Genomic DNA, 27895 nt, shown 5'->3' with positions numbered 1-27895 from the left:
CTATAGCTGCACATCAGGAACCTGTTTGTATTAGATGGTTTTTGGAAATTGTATATGGTACAAAAGGGTTCACATAAAATGTTGTTCATTTATAATATCATGGACTGAAACGTAAAAATCATTTCACACAAATCTGTTTAATGAGATTGTTTTAAAAAATACATTCACATCATGAAGGTCTTGATACCATCATACATTACATATTTTCCCCATTTTATCTTATTTTTCAATTAACAATTTCTCCCTTACCCTATCCCACCTCCAATTAAGAAAAAAAATTCTTATGACAAATACACATAGTCAAGTAAAGCAAATTTTAAACTTTTTTTATTTTTCTGTATCTTGAATTTATCACCTCAGGGTCAGGAGCTGAGAAGCTACTTTATCACTATCCTTCTAGTATTGAGGTTGGGCATTTCATTGATTATAGATCTTATCTTTTAAAGCTGTTGGTCATTCAAGATACAATATTACATTAAACAAGCAGAGAAGTAAAGTTTCCCAAAGAGGTTTTATGTATGTATAAATATATGTAATATATATTTATATTAATGAACATATATATATGTGTGTGTGTGTGTGTGTTTGTGTCTTTTATGAATATGGAATCATGGATGGGAATCACAATTAAATGGGAATCACTAAATGGGATCAATAAGAATCATCAAATCATTAAGAGCCAGAAGATACCTTAGAGACTTTTATTAAGGAAAACTGAGGTCATGAAGGATTTGAATCTTGGTTCCCTGACTTAAAAACCAGTACTCATTTCTGAGTTCCATGCTAATGATTTCAAATTTATTCAATATCTAGGAAATCAAAACACATGTATTTAAAATGTTATTTATCTGCTTTGAGAAAACTACAATTCTGAACTTTGGCTGGAGTTGAACTCTATTAGTATATGCAGTTTAGTTTTATCTTTTTTCTTCACATCCTTTTAGGTTGGCATTGTCCTTTTTACAGATGACTTTTCCTTTAGTTACAACATATTCAATTAACTCTTGATGGCCTCCCAACTGGTAAATCAAGTGCTCCCATCTAGGAAGAAAGGAAAGCATTTCAATATTGACAAGATACACATCTCTCTGATAAGCCTTAGTCCATTATAAAGGAAATTGGATTTTATCAGTGCAGGTGATACCTCCACTATGTCAGTCCCCAGTAAGGTAAGGCAATAGACAGAGGCAGAAAGATCTGGGTTCAAATCCCATAAAGGATACTGTGTGACTCTGAGTAAGTCACTTTACTTCTCTATTCCTCAGTTTCTTTATCTGTAAAATGAAAAAGTTGGACTCAGGATCTTTTGCAACTCTATATCTATGACCCCTTCTGTTTATGAAACTTACTATCAGAAACAACAACATCACCTAGGAAGACAAGGATTTCTAGACTTAAGTAGATTGGTTTTCCAATAACAAACTCATGGTCCATGGCTTGGACCATCCTCAAAACTTTTCCAGCTTGGTAGGATCTACCCAGATTTATCTTCCATTAGTATAGTCTCTAAGAATGTTGGGCAACCTCCACTCCATAATGAAGCAAGATGCCAAAGACTTCAACAATGCTAGTCAATGAAAAGTACCCCCTTGAATAGCATCTTTTATCATTTGCCATTTTTATACTAAGTCTTTACTGATCTTATTATGACTCAAGAAGTGGGTTGTATAAGAAACATCGTAGAGAAGACACATGACTAGATTTAGAGAGGTGGGCTGGGCAGATGGCAAAGTTAAGTGACTTGCCAAGGGACACATAGCTGCTAAGTGTCTGAGGCCAGAGTTTTAACTCAGGAGTATTATGACTCCAGACCCATAACCCACTATAGTGCCACCTAAGTGCCCACAGTCAAAGAGACTTAGATTTAAATCTTACTTTAGAGGCTTATAAGCTGTGAAATTCTGGATTGATCACTTAAATTCTAAGAACTTCAGTTTCCTTATCTGTAAGATAAGGGGATTGGACTAGATGACCTCTCAGGTCCTTTCTAGCTTTAAATATATGATTCTATGAATTAGGATAACAATAGAAACACAGAGTTTTATGAAGTTTAAATGATGATAATGATAACTAACATTTTTATCACACTTTGAAGTTTACAAATTACACATAGTAACTTATTTCTTGCTAACCCTGTGAACTAATTGTTATCTATTATTCTTCTCATTTCAAAGGCGAAGAAACTGAGTTTGATAGAGGTTAAGTGACTTGCCCAAGTATCATCTGAATTTGAACCCAGGACTTTGTGATTCCAAATCTAGCCTGTTTCATTATTCCCTGCATCTCATTCTTCCCATGGACATATAGAGTTATATTCAATAATTTGCAATTATTAAGTGCAAAGGCAATAGTGATATAGTGACTAGAAAACCAGGTTTAGATCCAGGAAGACCCCAGGTATGAATCTGGGCAAGACATGTAGCTTCAGACTCTGAGTTTCAGAGATAGTGACAACTCACATTAGCAGAAGGAGTTTCTTTATGCAGGTTAGGTTACCTTAGAAGGATAACCACAAGAACCTGATCTGGTAGGACCTCTCTCCTCCCCCCTCCCCCTCCCTTCCCCTCCCCTCCTCTCCTCTCCTCTCTCCTCTCCTCTCTCCTTTACTCCTTTTTTCCCCTCCTCTCTTCTTTCCTTTACTCTGTCTTTTGCTTTTTCTCTCCCTCCCAAACTGATTCTCTGTCTCTGTATCTCTCTGACTCTATCTCTCTTCCCTTCCCTTGCTTTCCCTTGCTATCCTTATTTCTTTTTCTCATTACCAACCCCCAGAAGAGGAAGTTGGTACTAGACCAGAAGATTTTTTCAGTGGAAAAGTTTTCCCATGGGATTAATCCATGGGTTAATCCAAGAGGAACATAACAATATCCAGCATATAATAGATATTTAATAAATATTGATTTATCAATAAATAATCCACTAAAATAATGACTAACATTTATATGGAACTGTGAGACTTTTTTTTTTAGATTTTTCAAGGCAATGGGGTTAAGTGGCTTGCCCAAGGCCACACAGCTAGGTAATTATTAAGTGTCTGAGGTCAGATTTGAACCCAGGTACTCCTGACTCCAAGGCCGGTGCTCTATTCACTGTGCCACCTAGCTGCCCCTACTGTGAAACTTTCAAAATAATTTTCTATATGTTATCTCATTTAATTAAAAATAACCAGGAAATGCCCTTTGGATCATAGGCAACTTTGATTTGAGGGTTACATCACTAACAAAGGGATACCTTGAGACAGACAGACAGATAGATATAGATAGATAGATAGATAGATAGATAGATAGATAGAGGGTTACATCACTAACAAAGGGATACCTTGAGACAGACAGATAGATAGATATAGATAGATAGATAGATAGATAGATAGATAGATAGATAGACAGACAGACAGATAGATGGATAGAAAGAGGAAAGGAAGGAAGGAGGGAGAAACAGACAGAAGGATGGATAGTTGGATGGACAGACAGACAAACAAACAGATAAAGGTGGAGATAGGTATATAGAAAGATGAAAGATAAGAGTTATTGATAACTTATAGAAGAGGTATATATTGGTAGATGATAGAAATATACTAAATAGATCAATTAATAATAGCTGATTGACAGTAAATAGAAACAGATGAGAGAGGAAGAAAGGTAGATAAAAGGTGGAGGTATAGACATATGGATTGATAGATGATAGAGGGTTGATAGATAACAGATAGATGATCTAGATAGGAGATAGAGAGATATAGATAGAAATAAATTGATAGATCATAGATATAGATAGGAATGAAGGAGGGAGGAGAAGAGAAAGAGGAGGAGAAGGGGAGAGACAGAGAGACAGACAGAGAGAGAGAGAGAGAGAGAGAGGGAAATTATTAAGAACTTAAGTGCTTGTGTCTGAGTCAAATGTTGGTGATACAATTACAAACAAGAAGTGAAATTTTTCTAATTCTGGCTCAAACTACTCCCAAAGTATCAGTTGCTTAGGGACTAAAGGTGAAAGAAGTGAAAGGGAACAAAAAAGGCAAAAGAAGAAAGAAAGGCCTCTACTAACAGATTCTAAGTCAGGTAGGTGCTGATGTAACTAATATCTAGGCACCAGATTTAGAACACGACTTAGTATGAAGATGGACATAGAATAGAGAGATGCAAAGAATCCCCACCTGGGTGAGTTGATGATAATGAGATCTCCCTGCTTGCCAACCTCCAGGGATCCATGAGTGTCAGACCGTCCCAGAGCATAAGCTGCATTAATGGTGGCAGCAGCCAAAGCCTCAGGCATCGACATATTCATGTTTACACAGGCCAGATGCATGACTGTTGGCTAAGACAGAAATATCAGTTCAGAGAAGAGATGCTATAACAGAAAAGGGTTATGGATTGCACAAATTTTTTGTTTGATCGCTTTGGTTCTGTCCCCACAATGACATGCTCACTCTTTCTTAAGGCTTTAAATGAGATTTTAATGGTATTATAATTTTAACCCAAGAAATAATATACTCTTTAACCAAGATAATATAACCCAAGAGATACACAATTAAATATAGGTATGTGAATATATATATACTAAAAAGATCAGGAAAAGAATACAGTACCAATATGAAGGGGCCACTCCTGTATATCCAACTGGGGAAGTCAAGTCACAACCCTCAGGGTCTTGGTTAGGCAAGTCCCTTCAGCAGGGCATCCTCTCCAAACAGGAGAGACTTCAAAAGCCCCGTTCTCAAGAAAGACTTTTATAGTGCTTACACAAAAGTGGCACAGGTCCAAGGGTTTACAAGACTGAACTCAGTGATCAATGGGGTCTCTTGACTGAACTCAGTGATCCGTGAGTTTTGGTCAACCTTCAAATCCTGAGTATAATCCCTGCATTCTCCAGACATTTTTAGGTAAACACCCAGAAACAGGTCACGTCCCCTGGCTTGGACATCAAAGCATGTTTACGAGGAATATTCCCCAGCACTCCCTGCCCTGGAACATGTTGTGATCAACATGCTTAGGTTCAGGAAGTTCCTTCTCCTTAGTCTGTGATGGTTGATAGAGAAGATCTCATTTTCAGATGTCAAGGAATTAGTGACAATGATTACCTAGAATCTCTCCTTAAACCACTATTATTTTTGTTAAATAAAATGATTATGATGTGTTAAATATAAAAAGGGTGCTTTTGGCAGTGAGTTTCATTTGATGTCATAAAGTCCTGGGTTCAAATCTCACTTCTGCTACTTACCAGCTATTTTGCATAGAGCAGGACACTTAAATTCTCTGAGCTTTCATTTACCCAGCTATAAAATGAGATTCATAAGAACTATGGCACCATCCTCATAGGACTGATGTGAAGCTTAAATGAATTGATGTATAGAGATCTACCTAGTACCATTTTGATTATGATTCAATTTACTTTCAACTCTTCTGGACTATACCCAATGAGCACATTTTAAATCAAATGATTAAACCATTTTTTAAAAAGTCTATTTATTTTATGATGTCTGATTCTTATTATTTTAGGAGGGAACCAGGAACTCTTACAGACCCATGGGGCATTTTTTTATAAACTTAGAAATAAGACCAATCATAAAATTTGACCACTTTGGATCTAATTTATCTCATCTATAAAATGGGAGAGTGGGACCACTTGACCTCAGGTCCCCAGGCTTACTTTCTTCTTAATTCTAGCTGGATAAGTCAATAAACAATGAGACATGACAGCTGAAGATGCAATTGCCATGATAGACTGCTTAGAAAAGTGTCTAAAAGACAAGAGATGATAGAAACGGAGAAAGGTGATTGATGTGGGAGAAAGGAAATAACATTTACATAGTATTTCTTAGCTGTCAGATACAGTCATGACCACTAATCAATTATTATCACATTTGAATGACAGCTCTGTCAGGTGTTATTGTTTGTAGATGCTAAACTGGAAAGTGTCCAAAGAAGAGCTTACAAGAATGGGGATCATATCATAAGATGTTTGGTTGAAGGAACTAAGGATATTTGGCCTGAATTTGGCAGGGGCGGGGTTCAGATATTTATATGTGAAAGGAAATGAAATTCTGCTTGGCTTTATGGGACAGAATCAGTTTCATGGGGAAATGGCTGTAAGGTCATGGGGAAATAGCAGAAGCCAGGTCCTCTGACTCCAAGCCCAGTGATTGTTCCCATTGGCAGCACAACTGCAGAAAAGAGGGTTCTAAGAACCAGTTTCCTCACAGAAGTATCCCTAAGTATAATCACTTGGGAAGGCTGGATTCTACATTCTTGGGGGGTCTTCAAGTGGAGACTGTGTGATCCCTTCCCAGCAATATCAGAAGGAATTTGTATTTAGTGATGAATTAGACTCTAGATGACCCATGAGCTATAGAATTCTTTTACTTCATATCCTTTTTCTTTCTTTCTTTCTTTCTTTCTTTCTTTCTTTCTTTCTTTCTTTCTTTCTCTCTCTCTCTCTCTCTCTTTCTCTTCTTTCCTTCTTTCTTTTTCTTTCTTTCTCTTTTTCTATTCTTTCTTTCTTTCTTTCTCTTTCTCAGCTCTGTCAGAAAGTTGCTACACTTTCTTTGCCTGAGAGGGTCCAAACAGCATCAAAATGACCATGTTCTTATCTGTGACCTTTTCTTGCCCAGTCTCTATACATTTTCCATTACCTTTCATAAAATATTTTTTTAATATTTAGATAAATAATTTAACCATACCTATGATTTACTGGTGTAAAGAATTTCCAAGTCATCTACTAATAACATCAGTACATGCTGTGTGTCTTAGAGAGTTGTTTGGGATCAATGAGAAGTTAAATGACTTTCCCAGGATTACACTCTCAGTATGTATCAGAAGTGGCACTAAAACCCAGGTATTTATGGCCAATTCTCTATCTATTAGGCTGAACTGTCTCTATAGGAAAAAATTATATAAAAGAACATGCAAGAGGTTTTGAATCTTTATACACTTAGCAAAACATACACATATAAATATAATTTACCATGGAAAAACAATATGCATTAGGATTGAAATCACTGCCAAGAGCAACTATTACCCCTTCATCTAACATCTTCCTTGCTCGTGGTTGCTTCAATCTAGGAAGAAAAAGAAAATCAGTCTTCATTTCTTAAAATTTTTATCCTTTAAATTCTGGCTTAAATTCTGCTTGCTCCATGATAACTTCCTGGTCACTCCAAGTAGGAAGTAGGGTTCTTATTCCTTTCTCACTACTCAACAACATTTATTGTCCAGACATAGTACTTGCTGTTTGCTGGTTACAGAGATTTTTCTCCACATGTTTCATATTTACAAATCCTTCTGTGCGTTTTTGTTGACTGACCCTTATTCCTTTTCATTTCTACATCGTGGCCTTCCTGGCTTTCTTCAAGTCTCAACTAAAATCCCATTTTCTACAGCAAGCCTTTTCCCAGTCTTAATTCATCCTTGTGCCTTCCCGCTGCTGATTATGCCCAGTTTATCCTGTCTATATTTTGCTTGTAGGTAGCAGTTTAGATGTTGTCTCTTCCATTAAATCAACCAGATCAAATGAGATAATTGTAAAGTAGTGTCTGATTGTTTTTCAATCATGACCCCATTTGAGGTTTTCTTGGCAGAGATATTGGAATGGTTTGCTGTTTCCCTTCTCCAGCTCATTTAACAGATGAGGAAATTGGGACAAACAAACTTAAGTGATCTGCTTAGGGTCATGCATCTAGGAGGTGTCTGAGGTCAAATTTGAACTCAGGTCTTCCTGACTCCACACCTGACTTACTGTGCACTATGGAATCTCTAGCTACCCCATGTAGTGGTTACTTAAATGCTTGTTTTCTCCATGCCAGTCTCATTAGACTGAGTTCCTCTAGAGTAGGAACTGTGCTTTGCCTTTCTTTGTTTTCCCAATGCTTAGAACATCTAGAATGAGTTTTGGTTTTTGATGCCCTCTGAGGTCCCTTTCATCTCTGATGATCCCTATCATTCGATAGACCTATCAAAGTCCTGTGTTCCTTGGACCTTTAACTGAATTCATTGCCTCATTCTTGATTTGCACCTGTCTAAGTGGTCCTCATCCTTCCCTCCACTGTTGTACCTGAAGATCTGGAGCTCCCTCAGGAACTTTTAATGTAGTAAAGAAATACAACATGTTCCCCTACAGAAAAATTTATGGATTGGATTTGGAGAAAATTTCTGATTTCTTCCTTAGGATTTCCTGAGTTTCCTTTGTAGATCATCATGAACTGAATCCCTGCTCAAGACTTAAACCCAAAGCCTTTTGCATTCCACTTCATGGGTCAGCCTGTTGTAAAGGCTAGCCCCAGTGGGGCCATGATAGGGACCTCCAGGAAGTGATGGAGTTCTTAAAGGGTCTTCAAATATGGTTAGAACCATAGAGACCCAAGGAAGGTAGAGTCATCCTTGGCTTATAAATGAGTCTTTATTTTAGAAATGTATTAAATAGCATTACCTCAGCATGTAGGCGGTGGTGGGTAGAAGGACAGCCGAACATTTTCCAGTTGCCATGGCAGTAATACCTGCATCACTAATTTCTTCCAGGTGGCTAATTGCCCGGGCGCCAAGTTCGGCTCCAAGCTACACAAAATTTGCAGAAAAGGAAAGATTAGCAGACAGTGATGGCAGATCAGCAATGAGTTATTTTTTAAAAATATGTTTCATTCCCTCTCCCCTCCAAATAACAACTGTTAATTTCTTTTTTGCAATCATCCTTTTTTAAATTAAAAGAGTCATTTATAAGAGTAAATTCATTTGACAATGATCATTAGCTAATTTATTGTTTCAAAGACAGAATACTTTTTTTATAAAATTATATTTTGTATATGATGATTACTTTTGTAAAGAATTATAACTAGGTATTGTTGGTCTGTAATAAGTACCATAGATTAGATCTGAGAAAAAAAGAAAATAAAATGTGAGTCAAACCACCATCACATGGAGGGAATGTACTGAGACTCTGTCTAGGAAGTTATTAAACAGAATATGGTAGAGTAAGAAATGGGCAAAGTTCACCCTAGTTCATCATTTGGTAGAATCTTTTAACTAACTACTCTGGCATTTAGACCTGATTTCAGAAAAGTTTTGCTAAGAATTAAAACTATCAAAAATACAATGGTTTACCTCAGGAGGTAATGGTTCTTTCTGAGTCTAAGTCAAGTTTTTATGACTTCTCTGGTATAATCTTGAGGGTAGGTAGAGAATGTTCCTATTTTTGTCTTTGTATTCCCTATGTCCACTAAAGTTTGAGGCACATATAATAGGTGCTTAAATAAGTTTGTTTTCTGAGTAATTATTGATTGATATTTTTCAAGTCTGGGTTGATATCCCTTGCAATTCTGAAATTCAATGATTATATACATTCTAAGATCTCTTCTATACAGCTGAAAGAAATGTTCTGTAGATGTTTTCTAACATTGGTTTTCCTGAGACAAATTTTATTTTTCCCACTTTACTAAACAGTTCTACTTTTGGAAATAGAATAAGCCCATTGACTGACTCAGAATAGTTTGATTGATAATGAGAAGTCAATATCATGTTATTAAGACAAATAAAGCAACAAAGAGTTTATAGGAAGTGCCCTGAAAGAATTTCATGATAATAAATAAATTAAGAATACTAAGTTGTAATCTCAAAAACTTAGATGCCTATATACATTTTGAGAATGTCTGATTCAATTTGGAGTAAAAAGGCAAGAATATATCTACATACACACACTAACACAAGCAGATGTATAAACAAAAATGAATAGAAGCACAATCAACATATACATACACTCATGTCTAAACAAATATACACATAAATATAAATCAAGATGAACACGTATATGAAACATGTATTTCAAACATAAACATAGATATACACATAGGTATGTGAATATATTTTTTAGAACCAAAGTCACACAGCTAGTAAGAGTCTGATGTAGGATTAGAACTCAGATCTTTCCAAGTTCACTATTTCTGCTGTACTACTTAGTCACCTCAGTCTACCTATGGCAGGTTTTCCATATCTTCTCACTATTAAGGTTGCTTTACTCTGACCATGCTCTAGTTTTTTAATGTCCTTTTTTAAACATTGTGCCTGGAAATGAACAGAACATTCCACATAAGGTCTGAGGACAGTGGTATGATCACATCCTACATTCCTGAGCTTATGCCTCTCTTAAGGCCTTACCTAAGATCCTACTGGGCAGCCAAATGGTACCATGGTGCATCTTCCTGAGTTCAAATCTGTCCTCAGACACTTACTATCTGTGTGACCCTTGGCAGTCACTAAACCCTAGTTGCCTCATCTGTAAAATAAGCTGGAAATGGAAATGGTAACCATTCTAATATCTTCACAAAGAAAACTCCAAATGGAGCCATAAAAAGTCAGACATGACTGAAAACAACTGAACCACAACAAAAAAAAGATCCTATTAACTGTTATGTCTGCCATGTCACACTGCTGATCCCTATTGAGCTTGTAGACCTCTAAAATTCTAGACCTTTCCAGGTCTATGTTTATATAAAACTCTAGTTTATAAATTATAATTTAATCATACCTCTATCACCTCATACTAATATGATTGATTTTTTTTGTTCTTTTTGGTTTTTGCAAGGCAATGGGGTTAAGTGATTTGCCCAAGGTCACATAGCTAGGCAATTATTAAGTGTCTGAGGCCGAATTTGAACTCAGGTACTCCTGACTTCAGGGCTGGTGCTCTATCCACTGAGCTGCCTAGCTAACCCTTATGACTGATTCTTTGAACCCAGTGATAGGACTTTACATTTATACTTATTAAAATTTATTTCATTATTATCTTTTTGGATCCTTACTCTTTTTATTCACCTTGTTAAATACCTTCACCTGCATTGTGCCATCAGAAAATTTGAAAAACAAGGCATTTATAGCTACTTCCATGTGATGATGGTTTGATTCACATATTTTATTTTATTTTTCTCAGATCTAATGTGTGGTACTTATTGCAGGACCAACAATCCCCAGTTATAATTCTTTACAAAAGTATTCATTATATACAAAGTATAATTCCATTAAAAAGTATTCAGTCTGGTCTTTGAAACAATAAATTGGCTGATGATCATTTTCACCATAGCCATCCTTCCATATTGACTTTTCTCCAGTCATAACTAATCTTTAGGTTCAGTCATCCAATGGATTCCAAATTCAATTAATTGTATTGTCATCTATCTAGTCATCCTCTCTCCATTTTGTCTACAAGGAGAGCAAAGGTTTTGCTGAAATTTTTTTTTCAAGATTCTTTTCAGGATTCCCCTAATCTACTAATATGATGTCCAAAAAGGAAAAGTCTCAAAGCCATTTTTGATACTCCTTGCAAAATTTTATAGTGACTGAACAGTCCAGTTGCTCTGATGCTAATGAATTACATCACAGAGATGTCTCTCTTTCCATTGACATCACCAGCGCAAGATAAGAAAAGTTAATATTTGATAAACCAAAACTACCACCACCAATAAAAATCAAGTGATGAATAAAGGTCACTAATTCCCAGATTTAAGAGATAAAACCCTCACCTTGGTGTGTCAATTTTGCATGTAATCTGCTGACCTGGAAGAAGCTCGTAGAAGAGTTTTGTATAACCTGAACAAGCATAAAAGTTCATCATCTCTTACCAATAACTGGTAATCTTTCCCATTTTCCCTGTGTCCTTTTGGGCTAGGACAAGAGAGTAGCAAATGTCCAAAGGATTGGGAAGCCTATCAGATGAAGTAGTAAGACTCAGTGGGGAAAAGGCAGTGATTTTGGACTCAGATCCTGTCTCTTTCTAGCTATGTGACTTTGAAAAATGTTACTTGCTTTCTTTGAGCCTCAGTTTTCCCCTCTAAAAAATGGTGTTGGACTAAATGATCTTTAAGATCTCTTCTAGCTCTAAATCTGTGGCCCCCTTATTCACCTTGTTGCATTTACTCCCCTTTCCAAAAGCAATTCTTGGCCTTTCATAGAGTGTAAGGTTAGACTTGACCTGATCCTAGGAAAGTCAATTCATCCTGTTTGCCTCAGTTCCCTCATCTGACAAATGAACTGTTCAAAGAAAATCATTCCAATATCTCTGTCAGTCCAATGAGCTACCTTAAAAGACAAGGAATAGCACTGTGCCTGGGAAGCTAAAGATGGGGCTATTTAGCTTCAGACAATGTCACAACAACCCAGCAAGGTGTCTGCCATCAGACACTCAAAGCCCGATTGTCTCCAACCTACCTTTCTAGCTTTATTTCATATTTCATTTCTCTTCACTAGCTTAGATTCCCTCTAAATGTCAGGTAGGTGGTGTAGGAGGACCCAAGTTCAAATCTGATCTCAGACATTGCTATCTACATGACCTTGGGAAAGCCACTTAACCCTCTTTGTCTCAGTTTTCTTAACTGCAAAATGAGGCTAATGTAAGGATGTGCTGCTACATGATTTATCTTATCTAGAAAGTGCTCTGTCAACTGTAAAGTGCTTTAAAATTCTAGCAGTAGTAGTAATAGTAATAGTAGTAGTAGTAGTAGTAGTAGTAGTAGTAGTAATAGTAGTAGTAGAAGAAGAAGAAGAAGAAGAAGAAATAATAGTATTTCCTTTATATACAATAGGTCCTCAATAAACATTTTTTTTAAATTGAACACATGAATGATATCAGAAAATCATCACAACCCACAATTGAAAAAGTTATACCTCAGCAGCTTTCATTGGATGGAGCTCATCCCCATGGAAGTTAATTTGTAACCCTATGTCTTTTCCCCCCTGAAGAATCCTTCTGGTTGAATGGAGGTCAAAGACCCCCTTCTCACAGAACACATCAATATTGTCGACATGGATTTCACCACGTTGGCCAAGTTCCTTCAACTTAGGGAGGTGGTTATGGACAATGTCATCAGCAGCTTCAGTTGGGGTTTTCCCTCTAATGGAAGAAAATTTAGAAAGAGATGTCAGATGATTTTGGAAAGTTGTTAGCATTTGATAGGTGGAACCCCTTAGGGAGAATAATGTTTGGAATATTTAGGGAACATCCAGGTGGATCAAATGGATGAGCAGAGCATAGATCTGGAGCTAGAAGGCACCATAAGAGATTCCCCCCATCCAACTCTCTTGCTTTTTATAAATGAGGAAACTGAGGTCATAAGAAGTTAGTGACTTATTCTAGATCACATAGGCATTAATCCCCACAATGCTAGGATTAGAACTCGGGGCCTCTGTTCCCAATGACAGCATCATCTTCTAGATATTATATATGCTCTTGTTTAATAGAATGAATGATCCCAACAAATCCACCTGACTGAGATTCATCTTCTTGAAACTTCTACTGTTAGTATCTTATCTGTTGACCCTAAAAGATAGTTGTCAATCACTAACTCAATTGCCCTGTTGTCTATCCTGTCCTTTATGCTCTGTCTCCTTATTTGAACCTAAAACACCTCCTCCCCCAGGTTTCCTGCTCCTTTTGTGTGTTGTCTCCCATGCTCCTTAGATTATAAGATTCATGAGGGCAGGTATTGTCTTTCTTTTGATTAACTGGATTTCCAGTGCTTAGTCCAGGTACACAGTAGACACATAATAAATAATTATTGGATTGGACTGAACTTAGTCTGGTTGATTGGGTTTCAGAAGTCATTTAGTAGTACCTTTTCTCAGGGAAGGGAAAGGAACCCTTTCATTTGAGAATCAGCATGGTGCAATGGTGAATTTGTTGGACTGGATGTCAAAGAACTCTAAATTTTATCTCTGCTGAATACCATTTCTGTGATCTAGAAAAAGTGACTTTCAGCTCTGTCTCTCAGCCTCAATTTCCTCATCTGTAAAATTAAGGAATTAGACTTGGTGAGCATCTAGGTGGTATGATGAATAGAGTACCAGGTTTGGAGTCAGGAAGACCTGGGTTCAAATCTAAACACAGACACTTAATAGCTGTGTGACCCTAGGGAAGTGAATTCACCCTATTTGTCTCAGTTTTCTCATCTGACAAATGATCTGAAGAAGGGAAAGGTAGATCATTCTAATATCTCTGTCAAGAAAACCCCAAATTGAGTCATGAAGAGTCTGACTCAACTAAAAAAAAAATTACTGAATCACCAGCAAGATTTGGTGGTCTTTGAGAGACCTTCCAGTTCTAAATCTATGATTCTGCCCTTCCTGGAGGAACCATCAGGTTCCTCATCTGTAAAATGAAGAAGTTGAATTAGATGGACTCTAAAGTCCCTCTCATGATCCTTTGATGGGATCAGGGTGGAAGGATGGAGTATCTTTCAAAAAGTTATCCACCCAATCTCCTCCTTGGAAGGATGTGAATGATCTAATAGATGACTTGCTCAATCAAAACAGTGATTCTCTACCACCCCATCCCTCTACCTCCACCTCCCCCATTATTCCTTTTATTTAAAGCCAGGGGAGAATATCAGAGATTTACAGATTCTCAGAGGAGACACCATTAACTCTAAGAAAGACATTTCAATTACTTGGGTACTGAGTGGGCTCCACAGTAGGTTGAGGAGATGCCAATGTCCAGTTCCCTCCGAGCCCGTTCAATGACTCTCAGCATCTTCAGCTCTGTCTCTAAGTTCAAGCCATATCCACTCTTGCATTCGACCAAGGTGCTTCCTGCCCTCATCATACAAAGCAGCCGATATCTGAAAGAGTTGAAGAGTTCTTCTTCTGAAGCCTTTCGGGTATGCTCCACAGTGAAGTTTATCCCTCCTCCAGCCTGGTGGATATCCATATATGTAGCACCTGCCAACTGAACACAGATTTCTCTTAGGAATAATGATAATGGTGATGATATTGACAGCCAAGACCCATAGTGCTTCGGAGTTTACAGAATGGGGCATATCAATATATAGATATATTTAATCTCATTTGATCTTTACAATAACCCTTAGACACAATTATTATACCCATTTTATAGAGAAGAAAACTGAGGATAAGAAATCAAGTGATTTGCCTTGAGCATTTAGAGGCAATATTTAGAATAAGGTCTTTTAAGGCTAAACTACTATGGTAGTTGATAAATCAACCAATTAGCCAGTAAGCATTTTGTTGTTGTTTAGACATTTTTTTTTCAGTCATGTCTAACTCCCCATGATCTCATTTGGGATTTTCTTAGCTGAGATATTGGAATAGTTTTCCATTTCTTTCTCCAACTCATTTTACAGTTGGGGAAATGGAGACAGAGTGAAGCGACTTACCCAGGGTCACACAGATAAAAAGTGTCTGAGGCTAGATTTGAACTAAGGAAGATGTACTGATTTCAGATCCAGCACTCTATAGCACTACAAGCTACCCAAGCATCTACTAATTGTCAAGGACTATATTTAGTACCAGGGTTCAAAGACAAAAGTACCAGTCCTACAATATACACAATACATCTGTAAGTAAAGAAAAGCTCCTTGAACTATAGAAAAGGTAATTAAGGAGGCACTACACCTGGGGCGGGGGTGAGGCTAGAAAAGCTCCCATGTTGATGGTAGCATTTGAGATGGGTCTTGAAGGAAAGAGACCTAGAGGTGGACATGAGAAGGGATTATGGTTGAGCAAGAAGAACCAAAGTCTGTGGACAAAATGCATCAATACTTCAGGTGTCTGTGATTTTTGGCAGACTGGGGTTCTCATCCATGACATAAGCCATCACATCTCTGTGTCTCAGCCAACAATTTCATGAAGTCCAAAAAATTCAGCCTCCACTGGCCCAACCAGAAGAAGGCCCTCTGTGAATGTGGCCAGTCTACTCCTCAGATCATATTCACAATTTGGGAGACAGAAGGGACCCCAGTAGCCAGTAGAACAACCTATACCTGAAGCAAATCCCTTCTATGACTTAAATGAGTGGTTGTCCATAGCCTCATCTATAGCCTCCCAGCGATAGGGAATCCCCACAGCTCCAGGAAGCATTCCACTTCAGGACAGTTGTCGTTAGGATCCCCTTTTTCAATTGTCAAGCTTAATTTGGCCTCTTGGCAACTTCAACCAGATGTATAGAACACTTGAAGGGTCAGACACACTTTCTGCAAACTTCCAATAAGGTTCGTACGGCCTGAACCAGATTAGAATGTAATTGGGAAATGTTTAACAAAATAAAGAAAACTACGATAAGACACAGGCTATGTTGATTTGAGGTTTTCTAGGTCAATAGTGGATCTGCAATGATCCCCTTACATTTGAGTTTGACATTAGGGCAATTCACCATTAGGTCTATGCCCAATGCCTTCTCCATTTTGTAGGGTCAAAATTTAGAGATAAGGGAGATCAGAAAATCACAGATCTACAGCCAGAAGGGATCTTAGAAGTCATTTTGTCCAATTCCTTCATTTTACAGATAAGACAATGGATGGAGACAGAGTTAAATGACTTGCTCAGATCACATAACTAATAAGTGTCTGAGGCCAGATTTGGATTTAGAAAGATGAGTCTTCCTGCCTTATCTTTATCCATATCCAAATCTGTCTAGATCCATATCAACCTACATTCATATCCATATCCATATATTATGAATATTCATATCTATGTCTTTATATTCCCATAATTATATCTCTATCCACATATCTATTGATATCCATATCTATATACATATTCATAACTTTTGCTATTTATATATTATATATATATATATATATATATACATGTCCAAATCCATATTCACATCTATATCCATATCTATGTTTATGGGTATAGATAGATATAGATAGATGCATATGTGTACATACATTTATTCATGTATAGGTAGAAACATACATATATACATGTCTGAAATGACCTTGTGGACAGGTACAACCCTCTCTAAAGAAGGCATGGGACTACCATGACTAAATATGATGTTGTTGCAGGTGATTTCCCAATAGTTCACACAGACAGAACAATATATCATTTAGGAGAGAAATCAGAAGGGACACGATAGGGGGCCTGAAGGGCTGTCACCTAAGGGAAGAGGGTTTAAGCTGGGATCTGTTGGACCCTAGAGAACAGAACTATGAGCAGTGGATATAATGGAGGAAACAGATATAATTTGGACTGTAGAATTCTGAGTAGGTAGTAGTTCCAATTCTGCCTCTTTCTAATTCTGTGGTTTTGAAAAAGGAATTTATTTTCTCTGAGTCTCAATTTTTCCCTCTATAAAACTGGATTGGACTAAATGATCTTTAAGGTTCCTCTAAGTCCCTTTCCATCTAAATCTTTGTCTACTCCCTTCCAAAAATATTTTTCTGGACTTTTATATGTTGCTGCCTTATTTAGTGATAATTTCACAACTAAAGTCATCTACAAAAGGAATCAGGGAGTTTCTCCTTCACTAGAAGTCTTCAAGAAGAGGCTAGATAGCCATGTTATGGGCTTGATTCCAAGGGTCTTCTTATTTAGATGCACTTTAAACTCCTTGGTCACCTCTAGTCCCTTCAAGTCCTGAGGTTCTGCCATTCTGTGATTTTTTTCTAATGGTCCAAGCAACCAAAGCAATCCAGAAGTAAGAATATTGTTCATATTAAAAAATGAGGCAAACATAAAAGATTAACATTCTAGAGAAAGAACCATCTGCCATCCTTTATTTTAATGTTGCTACCTACAGACATTACCTTCATTGCAAATTCATGGACTCGATCCCCAGCCCACACTGGATGAGTATGGGCATCCACCAAACCTAAATGAAACCAACAACACAGGTTAACCCCTAATTAAACATATATATTTTGAATTCTTAATTTTTTTCATGCAAGATTTTTAGATGCATGGATTTTTTAAAAATTCATTTACTTGAGTGACTCAAAATACTTGGATATAAGTCAGATTCCACAGTGATTTACTCTTGATAAAATATACATTTCCTGAATTCAACTGGAAGACTATATTATGCTATTTCTTTTGAACATCTATGGCAAAATGTAATGACTATTTATGAGGGGGGCATGGAACTGTGGCTCAAGGATCAAATCTCTTTTTGACCCTTCCTGAATGTGAGAACTTAGCTAAGTCACTATTCTCTTTATAGAAAAAGCCTCAATTCCCTCAATCAATCCATCAATATTAAGTATCTGCTATTTGTCAAGTTTTTGTGGAGGGCATTAAGGATATAAAAAGAAAACAGTCCTATCCTCATGAGCAGAATAGTTAGACTCAAATAGAAACAAGGACCATTAAAGATCCCTTCCTGCCACATATTGACTTAGAAAACCACATACCAGTATTATCTATGTTCTATTGTATTTTTATTTATTTTGTCAAATATTTCCCAGTTACATTTTAACTGGTTCTGGATAGCTTGTTGCCTCATGTTTGCTCTATCAGATCAAGAAGCTTATATTCTATTGAGGTAATAGATAAGTACAAACAGTAATTTAAGGAGGAAGAGAACACTACAACTAGGGACATCAACAAAGGTTTCCCATGGAAGACAGCCTTCGAGGAAGATAGGGATCTCAAGAGATATTATTCCAGAGGAGACAGTCCCAGACATGGGGGACAGCTGGTTCAAATGCCAAGAGATTGAAAGCCAAATTTTAGAGCAGCAAGAAAAGATTGTATGATACAGATTGTATGAAGGCAAGTATAACAAGCCTACAGAGGTATGCTGGCACCATATGGTGAAAACCCAAATGGTGGCATCTGTAGTTCATCTGAGAAGCAATAGGGAACAATTAAAAGATACCAAGCAGGAGAATGACATGTTCATTCTAAAGCTTTGCTATTAGAAAGATGGTTTTGGAAACTATGTGGAGAATGGATCAATGTGGAGAGAGACTGGAAATTGAGTTGGGGACCAATTAGTGTTTCAACAGTCCAGACAAACAATTATGAGAGTCTGAACTAGGTTGATGGAGAGAAGGGATAGATTTGAGCGAATAAATCAGACTTGACAACTGATTGGATATAAGGAATGGGGCAGAAGGAAGAATTGAAGATGACTCTGAAGTCATAATACCTGGCTGAATGGAATGATAGTAGATTAGATTGTTGATCAATTAATTCAATTGTGCTTGGCCCTTCATGACTGCAGTCGGAGTTTTTTTGACACAGATTCTGGAGTGATTTGCCTTTTCTTCTCCAGTTCATTTGAAAGATGAGGAAACTGAGGCAAACGGAGGTAAATGATTTGCCCATTGTCACATAGCTAACAAGTCTGAGACCAGATTTGACTGTGCCACAGATTAGATTATATATATCTTGAGGACAAGTACTGTCTTTTTTTAAAATTTATATTCCCAGTTCTTAGCTCACTGGCTGGATCATAATGGAAATTTATTTATTTGTTTGTTTATTTATTTATTTATTTATTTTAGGTTTTTGCATGGCAAATGGGGTTAAGTGGCTTGCCCAAGGCCACACAGCTAGGTAATTATTAAGTGTCTGAGGCCAGATTTGAACTCAGGGACTCCTGACTCCAGGGCTGATGCTCTATCCACTGTGCCACCTAGCCACCGCCATAATGGATATTTAAAAAGTGTTTATTGACTTGACTTGATCTGGTACCTTTGAATTTTCCTGAAATGAATAAAAAAATCATGAAAGTAGAATCAGAAGAATTTGAAAGTTAATTAGAAGGGGAGGAGAAGAAAGAATCAGAATCACAGAATTTTTAGAGTTTGAAGAGACCTTAAAATGACCCTAGTCTGGGGTTCTCAACCTTTTATGATTTTACCAGACTCCATTGGAAGCATGGTGAAAACTTTGAGCCATTTCCCAGAATCATATTTTTTAAATGCAAAAATTAAAATCATAGGATTCCAAAGGAAACAATTATTTTGAAATATGATCAAACATATATGTATTTATAAACATATATCATATACAGACATTATTGCTGTTGTTTGTCCTTCATTCTGGAAGAGGACCATAACATTAAGGAGGCAATTCACATCTACACAGACACACACACACACACACACACAACCATTCATTGACCCCATATTAAGAATCTTTAATTCAGTCATCATTTTGTACATGGGGAAAGTTAGGGGACTTGCCCAAAGTCACACAACACCTCCATAAAGAACCCACACCAGGACCTTGGTTTCCCATCTCTAGTTCCCCGTATTATTCATTCCCTTATTATATATAATGCATATTGTAAATTAGAACAGTTTTACCTTGTTTGAAAATACTCTGGAATAATAATATAATGATCAATGCAAATTGAAAAGTTCTAGACTGCCTAGAAGGTGTTGGTTTGTCTCCAGGGCCCAGGGCTGTCCAACATAAAGGGTTCCTGATCAGTGAATGCAAGTCATCCAGTCACTTTGTGATTGGTATAATGATAACTGGCATTTGCACAGCACATTAAGGATAGCAAAGGACTTTACAAATACTATCTAATTTGATCCTCACAACAACCCTATTATTATACACATTTTATAGAAGCGAAAACTGAATCAGAGGTGAAGTGACTTGCCCAAGGTCACATTTAGTAAGTGTCTGATGCTAGATTTGAACTCTTGTCTTTCTGACTCCAGGTCCAGCAAGGAGACTCAACTATGTTGCTGTCTCTTGACAAAAAAAAAATATTCTTTAAATCTACCTTTTGGTCATTGAGAACCATTCTGCCCCAGCATTTGCAAAGCTGAAGGCCAAAGCCTGGCTTAAAGTCACCTTTGAGGCTCCTAGCTCTCAAACTGGAAGGGTCTCAGAGGTCAGAAACTCATTTTATAGATGAGGACACTGAGGCCCAGAATGTTGAAGTGATTTGCTCAAAAGTAATTTGCAAAAGTAATAGTTGGGATTTGAACCCAGGATTGCTGATCCCAAATCTATTGTTCTTCACTACCCTACACAGGTGAAATAGTTTGTAAGAGTCATCTTGGGAAAAAAGAACTGGCAAGCATCTGAGTTCAATTTGCTGCACTGCTCCCTTCTGCCTGGGGTGAATTCTGGGCCTCAGTATTTCCATCATAAAATGGGAGGGGGCAGGAGAGGACCTAGAGAGGACTTAACCTAATTCCTTTGATTTGTTTTTCTTCTCATATTGCTAAGGCTATAGTTACTAATACAATATTGAATAGTAGTGGTAATAATGCACATCATTGTTTGTGAGGTGACACCTAACTCTAGATACAGGAGAAGTAGCCTGTCAGCCTCTACCCTTCTTTACACTATTCCATCAGGATCCTAAAAAGCCATTTTTTTTTAGGTTTTTGCAAGGCAATGGGGTTAAGTGCCTTGCAAGGCCACACAGCTAGGTCATTATTAAGTGTCTGAGGTCAAATTTGAACTCAGGTCCTCCTGACTCCAGGGCTGGTGCTCTATCCATTGCGCCACCTAGGCACCCCAAAAGCCATTTTTAGTGACTAAACCAAAGGAAAAGTAAGTACCTGGCAGAATGCATTTTCCAGAGCAGTCAATCCTTTTCTCAAAAGATACTTTTGCAAATTCTCTTCTGATGGCATCAGTTGGACCTACAGCCAGTATGCAACCATCTCTGAGGGGGGAAATGGGATAGGATAATGTAATTCCTTCCATATTGACATATGGAAGATCCAGGCTCCATCAAAGGGGATATTCCTGTCACAGTGTGACAGGCAAGTCATTTGGATCTTGATAGATAATTTGTGAAATGCTATGACCAAAAGCATCCAACACCTGATGAATCACCTTTTGCTGATGAGAGTTTTCTCACTTCCCAAGACTACTTTGAAGATGACAGATGGCCATCCGTCAAATGGGCCCAGGCCTTTCAACTTGCTAGGACTGTCAAAATTTGCTCTCCACAAGCATACACATTGAAAGTGAAGTAAAGGGGTGGCTAGGTGGCGCAGTGGATAGAGCACCAGCCCTGGAGTCAGGAGTACCTGAGTTCAAATCTGGCCTCAGACACTTAATAATTATCTAGCTGTGTGGCCTTGGGCAAGCCACTTAACCCCATTGCCTTGCAAAAAAAAAACATAAAAAAAGGAAAGTGAAGTAAAGGGGGCAACTAGGTGGTGCAGTGGCTACAGCACCGGCCTTGGAGTCAGGAGGACCTGAGTTCAAATTCAGTCTCATACACTTAATAATGCTTAGCCGTGTGACCTTGGGCAAGTCATTTAACCCCAATGCCTTGCAACACCCCCCCCCCCCACAAAAAGAAAGTGAAGTAAAGAATAGGAGAACATTGTACATAGTAACAGCAACATGATTGTGTGGTGATCATCAATATGAAAGACTTAGCTATTGTCAGCAATATGGTGATCCAAAAGAGATCCAAAAGATTTGTGATGAAAAATATCATCCACATCCAGGGAGAGAGAGAGAGAGAGAGAGAGAGAGAGAGAGAGAGAGAGAGAGAGAGAGAGAGAGAGAGAGAGAGAGAGAAATGTGGAACTCAAAATCTTACCAAAAATGATTGTTGAAAATTATCTTTATATGTAATTGAAAAAATACTATTAAGTAAGAGTTGTAAAATATCACTTCATTTTTATCTTCAAATAACCCTTGGATGTAGGTGAATCATTTTACAGATGCAGAAATGGAGACAGGCAGTAAAATTAAATGATTTCCCTGGGATCTGCAATACCCAAGGCTACAACTGACTTCAGATTTCTTCACTACAGGTTGGAACTCTAATCACTGCACTACTCAGTTTTTAACAGCCAAATCTGGAACTAAATTTCAGAGACAAACACGCTTTCGGAGAAACAGAAATCCCTAAAACTCTCCACTCTTGAAGACTGTTGAAGGAAAGAAGCAGATATGTGAGTTGATCTCTGACCCATCTTAGTGGGATTGTGCTACTCTTACTGATAGCTTTCCTTTCCCCTGCCTGTGACTTCTCAGAGGCTGATTCAGGATATTCCAAATCACTTTGGGGCAAATCACTTCAACACTCTGGGCCTCAGTGTCCTCATCTATAAAATGAGTTTCTGACCTCTGAGACCCTTCCAGCTTTAATACTTCAATCTGGGGAGGTAAATGATGTTTTACTAGGTATTACTAGGTCTATTTTACAGATGCAGAAACTGAGGATCACAGAGGTGAGGCTTTAACTTTCTCATGATCATCTAACCATACAACTAATGTAAGTATCATTTGCAGGAGGGAGAGAAGGAGGGATGGGTCAGATCTGTGATTTCATATGAAGAAAATTCCTCTATTGAAAAGAAATCTGAGGGGCAGCTAGGTGGCACAGTGGATAGAGCACTGGACCTGGAGTCAGGAGTACCTGAGTTCAAATGTGGCCTCAGACACTTAATAATTACCTAGATGTGTGGCCTTGAGCAAAGCCACTTCACTTCATTTGCCTTCCAAAAAAACCCTAAAAAAAACCCACCAGAAAAGAAATCTGAGACCTCCTTAATAACTTAACCTCTTAGAGAACTGGCTCTTAACACATTCATTTCAATTCATTTCAATAGCTTTTAAGCTATTAAAGCTATAAGAATTGATAGCTATTAAGTACAAGTAACACTTATTATTGAGTATAATAGCTTTAACTTTCAAAACCATTATTTAATTTAATAAGCTATTAAAGCTTAAAACTGTTCTATGACTTTTGGGACAGCCCATATTGAGAAGAATCAAAAGGAAACTTAGATTTCAGATCAGATGCCTTCCTGTCTCTGTGAGTCCTGAGACTCCCTGAGACTCAAGTTTTCTTCTCTGTAAAAGGGAGACAAAGCTTACTCTGAGTGACTGGGCATTGTAATGGGCAGGGGGTCAATCTCTTAGTCAGGAAGACCTGGGTTCAAGTCCTACGCCTGACACAAGTCAACTGGGTGATGATGGTCTGATAATGGAATATTTCTGAGCTCCCACCCAGTTCCCTTAGAGTTGAAGTTAAGCCGTCAGATTTATATCAATGGAAGGAGTGTCTGAGTGTGAAATCAGAGCTTAGATCCATTATCAAACCCAAATAATACTACTATTAATAATACTTAACTTGTATGGTCTCTTATCCTCAGTTTCTTCCTCTGTAAACATAGAGCGAGTAATATTGGAATACTGGGTTGAAAGTAAGGAAAACACTTTATAAACTTTAGAGTGCAGCAGAATTAATTGCTACCATCAATAATATTATACTTGTTAACTGTATGACCTTAAGGAAATCACTTAACTCGTAAGTCTGTTAAGTCTATTTACTTGAAACTGCAAAATGCAGATGATACCATCTAGACTCATGGGGAAGAAAATTTTGAAACCATTAAAACACCATATGAAGGGTGGCTAGGTGACGCAGTGGATAGAGCACCGGCCCTGGAGTAAGGAGGACCTGAGTTCAAATCTGACCTCAGACACTTAATAATGACCTAGCTGTGTGGCCTTGGGCAAGCCACTTAACCATATTTGCCTTGCAAAAACCTAAAAAAAATAAAAATAAAAAAAAACACCATATGAATGGGAGCTGTCGTTTTACAGTCAAGGAGAGTGAGGCTGAGAATGATTTGCCCAAGGTCACACAGATAATAAGTAAGACTGGTTTTGAACTTGGGTCCATCCTAATTGGTCCATCGTTGCACAGTACATCTATTGTATCCACTGTACAAAACCTCTCAGAAGAGCTTTGCCCCAGATGAATACTAACTAGGTCATTCCATGGAAGTTTCTACTCCTCTTCATCTGTTAAATGAGGACAATGATACTTACAGTACCTATTTCATGAGCTTCCATTCTGCCAGGGTTTGTTTTTTTAGATTTTTGCAAGGCAAATGGAATTAAGTGGCTTGCCCAAGGCCACACAGCTAGAATTATTAAGTGTCTGAGTACTCCTGACCCCAGGGTGGGTGCTCTATCCACTGTGCCACCTAGCCACCCCCATTCTGTCATTTTTAATTAGAAATGGTGATGATCATACTACTGGGGAAATCCCCAGTAACCATTCTCCATCCGTATGTTGATAAAGTGTTTGCTGTATTACTCATCTTAATAATACCATTGGGTCATCTAGGTTAGGAAACAATTTCTATAAGATCACAGGCATATCACAGCATCCCAGTCTTACCTTCTCATTTTCCAGGATGAGGATACTGAAGCCCAGGGAGGCTACATCAATTATAGAATATCAGGTGTCTGTAGCAGGCCCTTTTAGCTACACTGTTGGCAGATTTTGAACCCAGATTTTATCACTTCAAAGCCAGAACCCTTTTTGTTGCACCATCCTAACTCCCTTTGTGAACCATTGGTTCACAAAACTGAACATATTCATTTTAACTAGCCTATTTCTATTTGGAATAGTAGTCATGGAAATAATGCTGGTCCTGTAGTTAAATCTGAATTTCAGCTAGGCAGTTTATGGTGACCTTGGGTAAGTCACTGAATTTCTGTGCCTCAGTTTTCTCATCTGTAAAATGAGAGTTGATTTAAATGAGCCCTAAGATCTCTTCCAGTTCTTTTTGGGGGGGCAGGCAATGGAGTTAAGTGGCTTGCTCAAGGTTACACAACTAGGTAATTATTAAGTGGCTGAGGATGGATTTGAATTCAGGTCCTCCTAACTCCAGGGCTGATGCTCTATCCACTGGGCCACCTAGCTGCCCCTCCTTTCCAGGTCTAATTCTATGAAACTCTTCTAGTGCCTATTTCTTGTCCTTTGTTCCTAAGGAGAACTATGACATCAGGAAGGGGATGCCATGACTTCCAGATTAATTGGATTTAAGTGAGGGAGGGCTATGCAAAATCACCAACTTCTCTTTCTCCCCTAGAATTTTCTGCATCCAGTGACTAGAAAGGTGACTGGAAATAGCCCTTGATGCAGTGGGAGACCTTGTCCTTTTTAGTTAAGGTCTTTACTAGGTCTCAGCACCCATTAAATTAAATAATTAATTTTAAAAATTAAAAAAAATAATCTGGGAAGGGAAGAACCTCAGAACTATTTTAATGAGCATCTAGGTGGCATAGAGGCTAAAGGCTGGATCAACCCCTGAGTTCAAATGCTGATTCAGACACTAACTGGCTGACTCTGAGCAATTCACTTAAGCTGTCTGCCTCAGTTTCCTCATCTGTAAACATGAGGATAATAATAATAGTATCGACCTCATCCTGTAATAATAATAGTAAACATCTCATTTGTAAAATTATGATGATTATTATAATAATAATAATGTTAACATCATATAATTTCCAGGGTTGTGATAAAATGAGATAGTATTGGTGAAGTGTAAAGGGTTAATTAGTTTGGTATCCTCTAAGGGAAGATCAGGAGCACCCCTTCCCTCCTCAGACCCCTTGAACAGCTAGAGGAAGACAGAGTAAAAGGTGACCAAATAAGCCACCTCCCTGGTCCCTGCAGATGAAGGCAAACAAACAAGTCACCCCCATAAAGCATCAGTGGTTTAAGGGGAGAAGCCAGTTAATCGATCTATCATCAAACATTTAAGAAGCTTAAAGGTCACTTGGTCCAAGCACCTCATTTTTTAAGATCCGAGTCCTAGAGATTAAATAACTTGTTCTATATTACCTGGACTTGTATCAGAGGTAGAATTTGAACCCAGGTCCTCTGACTCCCAAGTCCAACCCCCCCTTTCTGGAGCTTTCCACTCCCCCATCTAAGGCCCTCTCACTCAGTCAGAAGGAACTTGGCTGTCCCGCAGGGCCGACTTACCGGCCCACCACCAGGCTGGCGTTCTCTAGGACCGCCAGGCTCTTCATCGCCTCCCCGCTCAGATAGGGCTCGCCCTGGGCGCAGACCAGCACCACTTGCTGTGCATTTTCCAACAGGAGTCTCTGTGCTCCACTCATTTTCCCGTGACTGGTGGCTGCAGAGGTTTGGACTGGGGGGAAGTGGGAGCTGGGGCTGGTGAGGAGGGTGGGCAGTGGCTCCAGGAGGTCAGGAGCAGAGGCTGTGGTTGGCCAGACCGGGGAAGGGCAGTGTTCGTTCCAGAGTCCAAGGGGTCACTTTTCACTGTGTGTGAAGGGATTTCAAATTGACCTTTTAAAAGCTAGTTAAAGACTCAAAGTCTGTTTCAGCCGGGATTTTGTCTTTCAGTTGTTTTCAGCGGCGTCTGCTTCTTCCATGGGTAAATGGACTGGAGTGGTTTGACTTTTTCTTTTCCAGTGGGGATTAAGGCAAACAGAGGTTAAGTGACCGGGATCACTCAACTAATAAGTGTCTGAAGTTGGATTTGAACTAGGGACTTCCTGACTCCAAGCCCAGCACTCTGTCTACTCAGTCATCTAGCTGCCCCTCACTTAGTAGATGCCTAATATTTGAATAAAACCACATTCTGACTTTTAGCATTAAAATTACCTGAGGATCGAAAAATAAAATGACTTGTCCAGGGTCTCACAGCTTCCAAGGGTCAAAGATATATTAGAATTCAGGTCCCACTGACTCCAGTTTTTCATACTAGTAAGTATGGCATACTTCCTGTCATCAAGTATTCTTATATTCTGTTGAGTAGAAAGGAAAGGTATTGGGGGGCATTTATTTCACTGAAAACCCAAGGGAAAAATTGGTGAGAAGTTTTAAAAAAAAGGTGACTCCATTATAGAAGGAAGAAGGGAGGAAAGAGAAGTAAAGGAAGTGTGAGAGGATCTGGGAGAGTTTTGGCATGTCTAGATAGAGGGGGACAGAAAATGGGTAATGGGGACCCAGAATGAAAGAACAAGGGGGGGAAATGGAGACTCTGGTGAGATGGGGAAGAAGAGACTAGAAAAAAAAAGATCCAGAAATAATAATAATGATGATGATGATGATGATGATGATGATGAAAGCTAACATTTCTATAGCACTTTTTAATTATTAATCTTTTTTTAAATTCACAATAATTCTGAGAGATAAGTGTTATTATTTATGTCCATTTGCAGATGAGGAAGTTGATATGAGCAGAAGTTAAGTGACTTAGCCAGGGTCACATAGCTACTAAGTGTCTGAGGTTGAATTGGAACTCAGGTGGGCTCGCTACACTTAAATGTGCAGAAAGTAGGTGTTTAATTCCTAGGGAAGCCTCAGCCTAAAAGAGGGGCCCTTTCATAGCATAATAATAATAGCATTTATAGAATTTATTATTCTATGTTAAATATGCACATATAGGAAAAATTATACTCTCTTTAGTTAT

At 38.2% G+C, this 27895-nt stretch overlaps 1 protein-coding gene across 1 annotated transcript; it reads right to left on the bottom strand.

The window, feature by feature from the left end:
• Positions 1–110: 110 nt before the first annotated feature.
• On the bottom strand, positions 111–26674 carry AMDHD1 (amidohydrolase domain containing 1). The gene is made up of 9 exons (XM_074226621.1): positions 26440–26674; positions 21242–21348; positions 17516–17580; positions 14414–14691; positions 12636–12861; positions 8416–8540; positions 6955–7048; positions 4148–4308; positions 111–1041 (listed from the first exon to the last, which is right to left on the bottom strand). Exons 1-9 carry the CDS (start codon positions 26574–26576, stop codon positions 918–920), a joined length of 1317 nt encoding a protein of 438 aa, XP_074082722.1. The 5' UTR covers positions 26577–26674; the 3' UTR covers positions 111–917.
• Positions 26675–27895: the final 1221 nt, after the last annotated feature.

Source organism: Macrotis lagotis, chromosome 2 (genome assembly GCF_037893015.1).
Source record: "Macrotis lagotis isolate mMagLag1 chromosome 2, bilby.v1.9.chrom.fasta, whole genome shotgun sequence".
Classification (NCBI taxonomy): Eukaryota; Metazoa; Chordata; class Mammalia; order Peramelemorphia; family Peramelidae; genus Macrotis; species Macrotis lagotis.
Note: the sequence above shows the minus strand (reverse complement) of the source record. Positions and strands in the feature narration are given on the sequence as shown.

What these genes read in the sequence shown, in the direction of transcription:
- AMDHD1 (XM_074226621.1), bottom strand. Translation starts at nt 26,576, where the DNA reads ATGAGTGGAGCACAGAGACTCCTGTTGGAAAATGCACAGCAAGTGGTG. An exon ending in GGAGCCCACTCAGTACCCAA is followed by an intron (nt 12,862 to 14,413) that starts GTAATTGAAATG and finishes TTCTTCCATTAG; the next exon opens with AGGGAAAACCCCAACTGAAG. An exon ending in ATTATCATCAACTCACCCAG is followed by an intron (nt 1,042 to 4,147) that starts GTGGGGATTCTT and finishes CTTTCTTCCTAG; the next exon opens with ATGGGAGCACTTGATTTACC.